This window comes from Dromiciops gliroides, chromosome 3 (assembly GCF_019393635.1).
Source record: "Dromiciops gliroides isolate mDroGli1 chromosome 3, mDroGli1.pri, whole genome shotgun sequence".
NCBI classification, from domain to species: Eukaryota; Metazoa; Chordata; class Mammalia; order Microbiotheria; family Microbiotheriidae; genus Dromiciops; species Dromiciops gliroides.
In genome coordinates this window covers 322,755,342-322,766,723 of record NC_057863.1, presented here as the reverse complement: position 1 = coordinate 322,766,723, position 11,382 = coordinate 322,755,342, and the positions used below count along the sequence as shown (strand labels likewise).

General features: G+C 39.0%; 1 protein-coding gene and 1 pseudogene across 3 annotated transcripts in view; both read right to left on the bottom strand.

Annotated features, from left to right (window-relative positions):
- Nucleotides 1-11,382, bottom strand: part of SIDT1 (SID1 transmembrane family member 1) — a 164,125-nt gene that overhangs the window by 4,676 nt on the left and 148,067 nt on the right. For all 3 annotated transcript variants that reach the window (XM_043994831.1, XM_043994829.1, XM_043994830.1), the window contains 3 exons: nt 9,361-9,466; nt 9,128-9,238; nt 1,537-1,650 (listed from right to left, as the gene is read on the bottom strand). In XM_043994831.1, coding sequence (XP_043850766.1) covers nt 1,537-1,650; nt 9,128-9,238; nt 9,361-9,466 — 331 coding nt within the window. The remainder of the gene's footprint in view (nt 1-1,536; nt 1,651-9,127; nt 9,239-9,360; nt 9,467-11,382) is intronic.
- Nucleotides 4,308-5,363, bottom strand: LOC122748832 (annotated as a pseudogene).

Below are 11,382 nucleotides of genomic sequence, written 5' to 3'. Positions count from 1 at the left end.
AAAGAGAAAGTGAGATAACCATTTGATAGCCTTTTCTTTAGGAATTGGTATTGCTTAAACTTCCCAAATTAGACTCTAGGGCTCTGTTTACATAACTATACAATATGTCTAGTGCTTGGTAAGTTTGATGAAGAGCTGTTGTTACTTAAGCCATAATGCCACCATTAGGGCAGATACTTTTTTTTTTTTGGGTGGGGCAATGAGGGTTAAGTGACTTGCCCAGGGTTACACAGCTAGTAAGTGTCAAGTGTCTGAGGCTGAATTTGAACTCAGGTTCTCCTGAATTCAGGGCCTGTGCTTTATCTACTGTACCTCCTAGCTGCCCCCCCCCCAGGGTAGATACTTTAAGAAAACATTGGTGTTTGCTTATAACAGGGACTGTTGCACATATCCATGTGAGGCATCAGTATCACTGCCAAGAAGATCAGGGAAGTTTGGATAAAAAAAAATGAAGCTAAAAATAAATAAAAATTTTAAAAAATGAAGCTAATTTAGGAAGATCACAGAAGAAAAGCTTCTATATAGAGGGGTGGGAAAAATAAAAGGACCTATCTGAAACGTTGAGTCTGCTAACTGATTAATATTTTTTTTATTTTTTATTATTTTTTTTTATTTTTGTGAGGCAATTGGGGTTAAGTGACTTGCTCAGAGTCACACAGCTAGTAAGTGTTAAGTGTTTGAGGCCGAATTTGAACTCAGGTCCTCCTGAATCCAGGGCCGGTGCTCTATCCACTGCGCTATCTAGCTGCCCCTGCTAACTGATTAATAAAACAAAGTTGTGGGAATATAAAATGGTTGGGAGAAGTGATCTATAAGGTCCCTTTCTGTTCTAAATCCTATGAGCATAAGAGAGGATTTGGGCATCATCTGGAAGGATAGCCTAATGTTACTTGGTAAAAGAAAAAAAGATCCAGTGTAGAAAGCATTATGACTCCCATAATTGTAAGGCCAGGTCTGACTTTTGTCCACATGTGCTGTGTGACTTAATCAATCAGTTAACCTTTTCTAAGCCTTAGGGTCTGAAGATAGAAAAGGGAGGGGCAGCTAGGTGGCACAGTGGATAGAGCACCGGCCCTGGAGTCAGGAGTACCTGGGTTCAAATCCGGCCTCAGACACTTAATACTTACTAGCTGTGTGACCCTGGGCAAGTCACTTAACCCCAATTGCCTCACTAAAAACAAAACAAAACAAAACAAAAGAACCAAAAAGATAGAAAAGGAAAATGTAAATGTAGCACCAAAAAGACATAACCTGCAATGTTTGTGCTCAGGGCAAATTGTATATGAGGTGTGTGTGTGTGTGTGTGTGTGTGTGTGTGTGTATAGATCCTTAAATCCCAAGATCCCATGAGGCTGCTGCTGGGGTACCACAAGAGAAGAGAGATGAAGCCCAGGGAAAGAAAAATAGGGGAGAGGCAAAATCAAAAGAAAAAAAAGAAAGAAAGAAAGAAAGAAAAGAAAAGATGCAGAAGGTGTTGACAGGGTGGGCTAGAGAAAGAGAACAGGATATTAAGAAGGGAAAAGCTGCAAAACTCACCAAGAATGAGAAAAACAAGGCAGTAGCGGAAAGGAAGTGCCAGACATCGTGGTCATCAAAGAAATTCAGCACTATACAATCACGATTCTTCTCTCGGGATTCTGCTGGGGTTTCCTATGGGGAGATAAGCCAAGGCAGCATTCCAGTAAATCAAACTGGTTACTTATTGCCTACTGATAAGGAAGACGATTTCCCAGGCGTAGGGAAAAGTACAGAAGACAGTGTTTATGGCCATCAAAATCTAGTAGCAGGTTGGGGATGCAACACATGCACAAACAATTTTGATAAAAAATGGGATTTACATGCACAAGAGAAGTACAAACTAACTGCTATACAATTTCTACAGTTGATAGTGTCTATGTGATAGGTGACATGCATGGAAGTGGCAGAAATGTTGCAAGGGGGACCATTCAGCTGATAAAACATCTAGAAGCAGTTGTTGAGAAGGGGCTGGTAGAGTTTCAATGGTTAGACAAAGTGAGACAGTAGCCATGGGGTGGAATGGGCAAGAATGGCCTAGGAAGAGGAAGGCTCCTTTTTAACTCAAGAGAGCTGGGTCTCCCATTTCAGTGCCTGACTCAGCAAGGGTGTGGTGTGTATGTATGTGTGTATGTGTGTGTGTGTGGGGGGGGGGGGCACAGCTCAGGCACATCATCTCCACTTACTAAGCTTCAGCTTTCTAATCTATAAAATGAGGGAAATTAATACCTGTCTGTTAGCTAACTAAAATGGGGTAGAGGGGGAAAGTGAGAGTGAGAGTTGTGAGGATAAGTGAAAGATGCTCTTTGCACAATGCCTGTATCATTATTTAAGAGTTAAAAGAAAAGCACATTGGTGCCAAACCAAATAGAAAAGGGGGAGGCACTAATCTGTAGATAAGGATCCTTGTAGGTTGCCTATTATCAAATTTTGTTGTTGTTGTTGTTGTTTTTTCAGGGCAATAAGGGTTAAGTGACTTGCCCAGGGTCACACAGCTAGTAAGTGTCAAGTGTCTGAGGCTGGATTTGAACTCAGGTCCTTCTGAATCTAGGGCCGGTGCTTTATCCGCTGTGCCACCTAGCTGCCTCTATTATAGATTTTTTAACTTATATCTTCTGTTTCTTACATCATCATAGTTATCCAAGTATCCTTCCCTCTTCCTCTCCCAGAGAATCATTCCAGATAAAAGATAGTATTGTTAAGAGAGGGGAAAATCAATACAACTGATTAATACATTGAAAAAGATAGAAAACATGTGCAGTGTGTAACACTTGTGGATCTCTTGCCTCCACAAAGGGGTGGGTTGGGGGTATCTTCTCATATCTCTTTGAGTCCTGCTTGATCTTTGTAATTTTGCTACATTTATATTTGATTTTTAGGTATGCAGTTATTCTTTCCATTTACACTGTTGCATTTACTGTGTATATTGTTTTCTTTACTCTGATTATTTCACTCTGCATCAGTTCATATAGATTGTTCCATGCTTCTCTGTATTTATCACATATATCTCTTACAACATAGTAACAGTCCATTACATACATGTATCACAATTTGTTTAGTTATTCCCCAATTAATGGGTATCTACCTCATTTTTGAATTCTTAACTATCACAAAAAATGCTGCTATAAATATTTTGGAATATATTTGTCATTCGGTTATTTCAGTCGTGTCCAACTCTTTGTGTCCCCATTGGGGGTTTTCTTGGCAACGACACTGGAGTGGTTTGCCATTTCCTTCTCTAGCTCATTGTACAGATGAGGAAACTGAGGCAAGCAAGTGACTTGCCCAGGGTCGCACAGCTAATAAGTGTTTGTGGCCAGATTTGAACTCAGGAAGATGGAATCTTCCTGACTTCAGGCCTGGTGCTTTATCCACTGTGCCACCTAACTGCCACCTAGCTGGAATATATGGGGACTTTCTTTTTATCAGTGGCTTCCTTGAGGTATAAGGCCAGTAATGGAGTCTCTGGTTCAAAGGGAATAGACATTTTTGTTACTTTATTTGTATAAATACAAATTGCTTTCCAAAATGACTATCCCATTTCACAGCTCTACTAAGGACATATTAGTGTGCCTATCATTCTACAACCTCTCCAACATTGACTGTTGCCTATTGTGTGATGATCAACTATGATAGCCTTAACTCTTCTCAGCAACACAATGATCCAAGATAATTCCAAAGGACTCATGATGGAAAATACTCTCCACATCCAGAAAAAGAACTGTGGAATCTGGATGCAGATTGAACCATACTGTTTCTTCTTTTTTTTGTTTTTGTTTTTTCTTTTTTGAGGTTTCCACCTTTTGTTTTGATTCTTCTTTCACAACATGACTAATGCAGAAATATATTTAATGCGATTATAAAAATATAACCTATAGCAGATTGCTGTCTGTCTTGGGGAGGGGAGAGGGAAGAAAGGGAGGGAGAAAAATTTGGAACTAGAAATCTTATGAAAACAAATGTTGAAAACTAAAAAAAATTGACTTGCCATTTTGGGTCATTTTTTTTTTTTTTTTACCAATTTGTGAGATGAACCCTCAGAGTTGTAAAGATTTGCATTTCTCTTATTATTACTTGGAGTGTACTTTCATGGGGTTGTAAATATTTTTCAGTTCTTTTAAGAACTATATCTTTCTGTCCTCTGACCACTTATTTATTGGGGAGTGACTATTACTCTCATATATTTAATTATTTATATATCTGTAAGGATTTGGTATTCAAGAATATTCCTCCAGCTGTTCTTTTTCTTTTCTTTTCTTTTTTTTTTTTTTTTTACATTTGACCCCTTCATTTTATTTGTTTTGGTTTGCTACCCTCTATAAAGGACGTCTATCCATCCCTTCTGTCCTTATCCTTACCCTGTCAACCTCCCATTTCTCTTAGGGCTTGAAAATCAACTAGATGCCTCTCCTGACACAAGAGTAGGACTCAGTGGGGGTAGAATGAGCTCCAGGTGAGGTCTTGACACTCTTCTTCACATACAAAGTATGGCGGAGGCATAAGACCATATGGCACCTTTTGAGAAGTTTCTAGGAGTCTGTCAGGCAAGATTCAGGCCTCAGGATGGTAGAGTGGGACATAAGTCAGGTTTTGCCTACTTGAACATACTTGGTGCTGGTTGGTGTCATGCTAGTTTGGTTGGTATCTATTCTGCCCAACTTTGAAGGACATCCCATTATACAGTGGAGGGATTTAAATTAAACTAAGCAATAAGGGTTGGAGTAGAGGGTCCCACAGAGTCCTGCAGGCTTTGGGGCTCTGGCATGGACTAGAATGAATCAGATACTATCCAGTTTGATTTGGGCCTTTGTAAGCTTGACATTTGTTCTTCTCTAAACAAGTGTCCTACTTGGTGACACTACTGAAATCGAAAGTGATAATTCAGGATATGATGGATAGCACATATTGCTTGTATCCCTTCTCTTCCTCTATGGGGTTCCCATGAAGGGTCAAACATCAAAGTTTGGAGAGTCTGGAAAGTTTATCTACTTCTGTCAGACTCTGGATGCAGTTGCACTGGAGATAAAGGAAACTAAGGTTGAAAAAAGTGGTCAGCATGTGGTCAATATCGGGGAGGTCATTGAAGGACAAGTCAATCCAAGCTAGGTTCTGGGAATGCTCCAACAGCTGTGACATGATTTGGGTGAAATTGCTGAGGTTAGTGAACACGTTGTTTTTAATGCACAGGGCCCAAGTCAGTGACTTACCCTGCTTAGAGCATCTTATTGGCTGGAGGTCAGTCCTAGGCTCCTGATTTATCAGGTGTTGGATGGTTTATACTTTTGAAAGATAAGCTGAGGGGATGAATCCTGTGCCAAAATCTTCACATAATCCCAACGGTCAGTCATATTTCAGGCTATTATGGGGGTAGGTGGAAAAAGCCTTGGGCTCTCAGCTGCCAATTTCAGCCAGCTCTGTCTTCTCCAGCCTTTGCTTTCCCAAATACACTTAGCCCAGTGCCATGGTAACTATCAGCATCATAGCCTCCCAATATCTGTACCTTCCTCCAGCTACTTAAGTTGTTTATTTCTTTAAGGAATACTTTTTAATTGAATCTATTCAAGTCTTTCAAGTGTTTTGATAGGATGATCTCCAGATAGTTTATGCATTTCGTAGTTATTTAGGATGGGATTCCCTTTCTATTGTTGTTTCTTGTGTTTTGTTATTATTGTATAGAAATCCTATTGATTAAAAAAAATTAAATCATAAAAGTATTTTATTATTTTCTAGGTACATGCAGAGATAGTTTTCAACATTTGTTTTTATAAGATTTCTAGTTTCAAATTTTTCTCCCTCCCTCCTCTCCCTTCCCCCCTCTCCAAGACAGCAAGTAATCTGATATAGGTTATGTATGTACAATCACATTAAATGTATTTCTGCATTAGTCATGCTGTGAAAGAAGAATCAGAGCAAAAGGGAAAGACCTCAAAAAAGAAAATAAAAAAAAGTAGAAATAGTACGGTTCAATCTGCATCTAGATTCTACAGTTCTTTTTTTCCAGATTTGGAAAGCATTTTCCATCATGAGTCCTTTGGAACTATCTTGGACCCTTGTATTGCTAAGAAGAGTCAAGTCTATCACAGTTGATCAATGTACAATGTTCTCCTGGTTCTGCTCATCTCACTCAGCATCAGTTCATGTAAGTCCTTCCAGATTTCTCTGAACTCCTCCTGCTCATCGTTTCTTACAGCACAATAGTATTCCATTACATTCATATAGCACAACTTGTTCAGCCATTCCCCAACTGATGGGCATCCCCTCAATTTCCAATTCCTTGCCATCCCAAAAAAAGAGCAGCTAGAAATATTTTTGTATATGTGGGTCCTTTTCCCTTTTTATGATCTCTTTGGGGAAAAGATCTAATAGTGGTATTGCTGGGTCAAAGGGTATGCATAACTTTATAGTCCTTTGGAATGTTATTGATTTTTGAGGATTTATTTTGTAACCTGCAACTTTGCTGAAGCTATTGTCTCAATTAGTATTTTTTGCTGATTTCTTTGGATTTTTCAAATAAGCATCATATCAGCAAACAGGGATATTTTTAATCTCCTCTTTACTTATTTTTATTCCTTTTATTTCTTTCTCTTATCTTATTCCTGTTGCTAGCATTTCCAGAAATATATCAAATACTAGTGGGGAGAATGGGCATTCTTGCTTCACTCTTACATTTATTGGAAAAGTTTCTAGTATAACCCCATTACAAATGATGGTTACTTTTAATTTTAGATAGATGTTTTAAATAATATTTTAAAAAATCCCTTTATGCCTCTACTTTGTAAGGGTTTTTAGCATAAAAGAGTGCTATACTTAGATTAGTTTTTTTTTTCTGCATCTATTGAGTTGATCATGTGGTTTTTAGATGTCTTGGTTTTTAATATAATTATGTTGATTGTTTTCCTAATGTTGGGCTATCCTTGCATCCCTGGCACAAATTCCACTTATTTCTTAGGTAAATCACTGTAGTTTGACAGCACTTTATTTAAAAATTTTTAGTCCATGTTCATTAGTGATATTGACCTATAGTTTTCTTCTGTGTTTGCCTGGTTTAGGACTATAATTGTCTAATAAAATGATTATGGTTGGGTGCTTTCTTTCTCAGTTTTGGAGAATAATTTTGAAATATGATACTGTTTTCTAAAAATTTGATAGAATTCTCCATCAGGAGAATCCATCAAGACTGGGATTCCCCCACCCCCACCCCCCACTTTAATACTTCCTTTAGAGTTAGATCCATTTCCTTTTTATGAGATCGGGTTATCCTAATTATGTTTTTTTTTAATTTAGTGAGGCAATTGGGGTTAAGTGACTTGCCCAGGGTCACACAGCTAGTAAGTGTTAAGTGTCTGAGGCTGGATTTGAACTCAGGTCCTCCTGACTCCAGGGCTGGTGCTCTATCCACTGCACCACCTAGCTGCCCCCACCTCTGCTGTATTAAATGGAGTGCTGGCTTAGAATCTGAAGAGTAGAATTCAAATCTGCCTCACATAATTACTAGCTATGTGATCTTGGGCATGTCACATAATCTCTTTCATCTTTAATTTCTTCATCTATAAAATGGAGAATAATAACAGAATCTACTTTACAAGATTGTTGTGAAGGTCAAATGAGGTGAGATCTATCTCTATAGTTATGTAGAGAGCTTTGTAAACCTTAAAATGTTCTATAAATATTAGATACAACTATATTGTTATTATTCTACTTCTATGAACCTTTTCATATCCATGACTACTTTACCATTCTCACTCCCACTCTTACTATCATTCCCCTGAATTATTTGTTTTATTTTTATTTTATAATTTCTTTTTGCAGGGCAATGAGGGTTAAGTGACTTGCCCAGTGTCATACAGCTAGTAAGTGTCAAGTGTCTGAGGCTGGATTTGAACTCAGGTCCTCCTGAATCCAGGGCTAGTGTTTTATCCACTGTGCCACCTAGCTGCCCCCGAATTATTATTTTAAAAAAACTTTTTAACTTTTAATTTTTTTTTGGTTTTTGTTTTTTCCCCCCAAATTATTTTAATGGGTTTAATATAGCTTCCTTGTCCTTTCTGTACTCCTATCTATCTCTGGTCATCTCACTCTCAAAATAGTTAAGTAGTTCCCCATATTCTATATAATATAGGTTGATATATTAATATAGGTTATTTTACCACAGTCTGGCTTGAGATAACCTTCTGCACTTATTTTCCATCATTCCTTCTCACAAACTTTATGCTTCAGAATACTTCCCCTCCCTCACACGTGTCCTGGGCTTTCCTTTTCCTGTGCCTTTGTTTGTGCTGTTCTCAGTGCCTGGAATGTACTTCCTCTCATCATCATCTGTTGAAATCCTACCCATCCTTCAAAGCCCCGCTCAACTACCATCCCTTCGACAAAGGCTTTCAACTTACAGTGATCCTCCCTTGTCTGATCTCATAGTATTTTGTACCTCTCTTAGGTGGTTATGATAGCCTGTTTTGGGCTTGTAGTCATTTGTGTAGAGTTCTTATCCTCCGCCTCCCCTGGCACACATACATACACATACTATAAGGTATGATCTCTCTATCTCTCCAAACCTGTAAACAGTGTATTACACAAAGTAGGTGTTGCCTAACTGTTGAATGAAGGTTTTGAGGAGCAAATGAGATGATTCTTGTGAAGTGCTCTATGCAGCAAAATATTATTATATAGATGAAACATCTCTGATTCAAAAGGAACTTTCTCCCTGAAAATTTCAGAGACAAATGTATATAGCAACAAACACATAAAACAGAGTAGGGGAATATCAAGGTAAAGGGCAAAAAGGCAAGATCCCTGAATCACAGACTGTTAGTGATGGAAGGGATTCCAGGGGCCATCTATTCCACTGCGTATCTAGAAAGGACTTCTCATTGTGATACATCTGACAAGTGGTCCAGCCTCTGCTTAAAGGCTTCCAATGAGTAGAACCTCACTATGTTCTGAGGCTGTCTATTCTGCTGATGGACAGTTTGAATTGTTAGGAAGTTTTCCCTAAGATTAAGCCTAAATTTGCCCCTTTACAACTTACACACAAAGTACAGAAAACAGGAGCAAACAGAACTAATCACAAAGATGGAGAGAGAATGACTCCTTGTAAAGGAAAATGTTCACTTACCTCCCAGCTGCTAAGATTCTGGAAGAAAAAGTAAAGGGCTGCTGCCCATACCACAGCCGTGGCAATGATGCAGAACAGCGGGATAGGGAGGACCTTCTCAGAGCTGCGGAGCTACGATGAGAGAAATGAGCAAAGGGGTCAAGGCATGTGGCAAAGTCTAGGTTATTAGTCTAGCTTTTGCCTGGAAAGCTGGGCGCCTAAGAAGTCGGCCCCGCTCTCACACAAAGCCTTACCTTCATGATGATATAAAAGGCCAGGTAGAGCAGCAAGTTACAGATAAAAATCCCCAACATGTAGGAAGCAAAATCCCTGGGCCGATACACCAGTCCAAAGAGGGCACTAAAGGATGCAAGGGGGAGAAGACAAGGACATCTTAAATCTTTTAGACCGGGAAAAGTAGATTTATGGTAACATAATTTCAAGGTTCATGACAACTTCATCCAGTATGATTTCCAGGGGAATCTCTGGTACCTACCCCGAAGATGCATAAGTCTTACCAGGCATTTACCAGTGTTTCACAGGTCTCCATCTCTAACCATCATCATCCCCTTTGATTCAGTTAGAAGAACCATCTGGTCTGTCTACTCAGAAGAAGACTATGGTTTACCCACCCACAACTCTGATACACTTGTATTAGTAGCAGGAAAGGGGAAGCAGCAACAGACTATAGGGTTATGACCTTTCACTGGTACATATTAATAAGAAATAGGTCTCTGGGAAAGTCACATTCTCCCTCTAGGTTGGTACATTCCAAGAAAATGGCAGATTCTCAGGGATAACCCTTTTCAGGAACAGCTATCCTAAGGGTGAACTTATGTTGAAATGATTGATTGCTGAGGCAGTAGATAGAGGCCAAGGGAAGACAATTATCCTTAGAGAATTATCTCTTTGGTATCTGAGGCATCAGAAACCAAAGGGACAAAGTTCCTCTGGATAAGGAACTTTGTCCCTGAGGTAATCTCTAGATGAGAACATTGTGAAAAATTTCTTCCAGAAAACATATAGCTCCCAAACAGGAATCCAGTTCATGGGACCTTAGTTATAGAGATAGAAGATACATTAGAGACCTTCTAGTCCAATCTCATCATTTCATAGCCAAGATCGGTGAGGCCCAAGGAAGTTAAGTGACTTGCTTAAGGTTGCACAGGAATTAAGTGCACAATTTGAATCCAGGTCCTCTGACTCCAAGATCCCTTTTAAGTTGCCAGAGAAGCTCTCAATGACTGGATTATGGTTTTCCTCATTCCCTTGCATGAGTCACTGTACACCAAGACTGGGAAATGTAGAAATAGGGAAGGGAACTGGATCTGTGATTTCATTGGTCGGGGGAATTCCCCAAGTGGGGAAATTCCCTCCATCAATGGAGGTCTGCCCCTTCTCTACAACATATAGTCTCAGAAAGTTGCCTACACTGCCAAGAAGTTAAGTGGATTGCTCAGGGGCTCAGATTATGTGTGGGACTTAAACTCAATTCCTGGTTCCAAGACTCTATCCTCACCACCATTATTGCCTCTACTTCAAAGGGAACAAATTCAAGTAGGTTCATAACACAAAACAGCAACTTTTCTATGTTTCTTTTCTTTTCAGGAAGACTTAAAAAACACACCCATTCTACTAATTTACTTTTAAATTAAGAACAAGGCACATAGAACTCAATCAAATTAACACAACTAAGAAAAATCCATTATTTCTACAGTTCCATTATTGCCAATGAAAGGAATAGAGTGAGGGTGAGAGAAAAGAGTGGAGAAAGAGGAGACAGGGAAAGATTGTAGATAACGATGGATGGAATGGGAGAGACAGAGGAAACAAAGGGAAAATAGAGGTGGGCCTTTCAAATGTAGAAAATGAGATACATAAACACATAGAGAAATATATACACAAATACAGAGAGAGACACACATAAATATAGAAAGAGAGAGGCAGAGTTCATGGAATAATATGCATAGCATGTGGCCTTTTAAAATATGGCTGCTAAAGATTTTTAAAGCCACATACAATTTCTACAACTCTAGGTCTAAACAGGGTGGTCACCTATTGGGACTGCCATAGAGATCAGATAACATGTTGAGAATCAAGCAAAAGAGACCACTCTTCCTACATAGTAGTTTAGAGGGAAGGTCACTAAAGTCCTATTGTCATGCTTTGCTGTGGCATGGAAGTGATTGTGTATTCAGGAAAGTTATTTCATTAGAGTACAAGCTCTGCCATGGTTTGTCAAGTTAGAAAGACTTTCGGCATTGTTTCAGTTACTC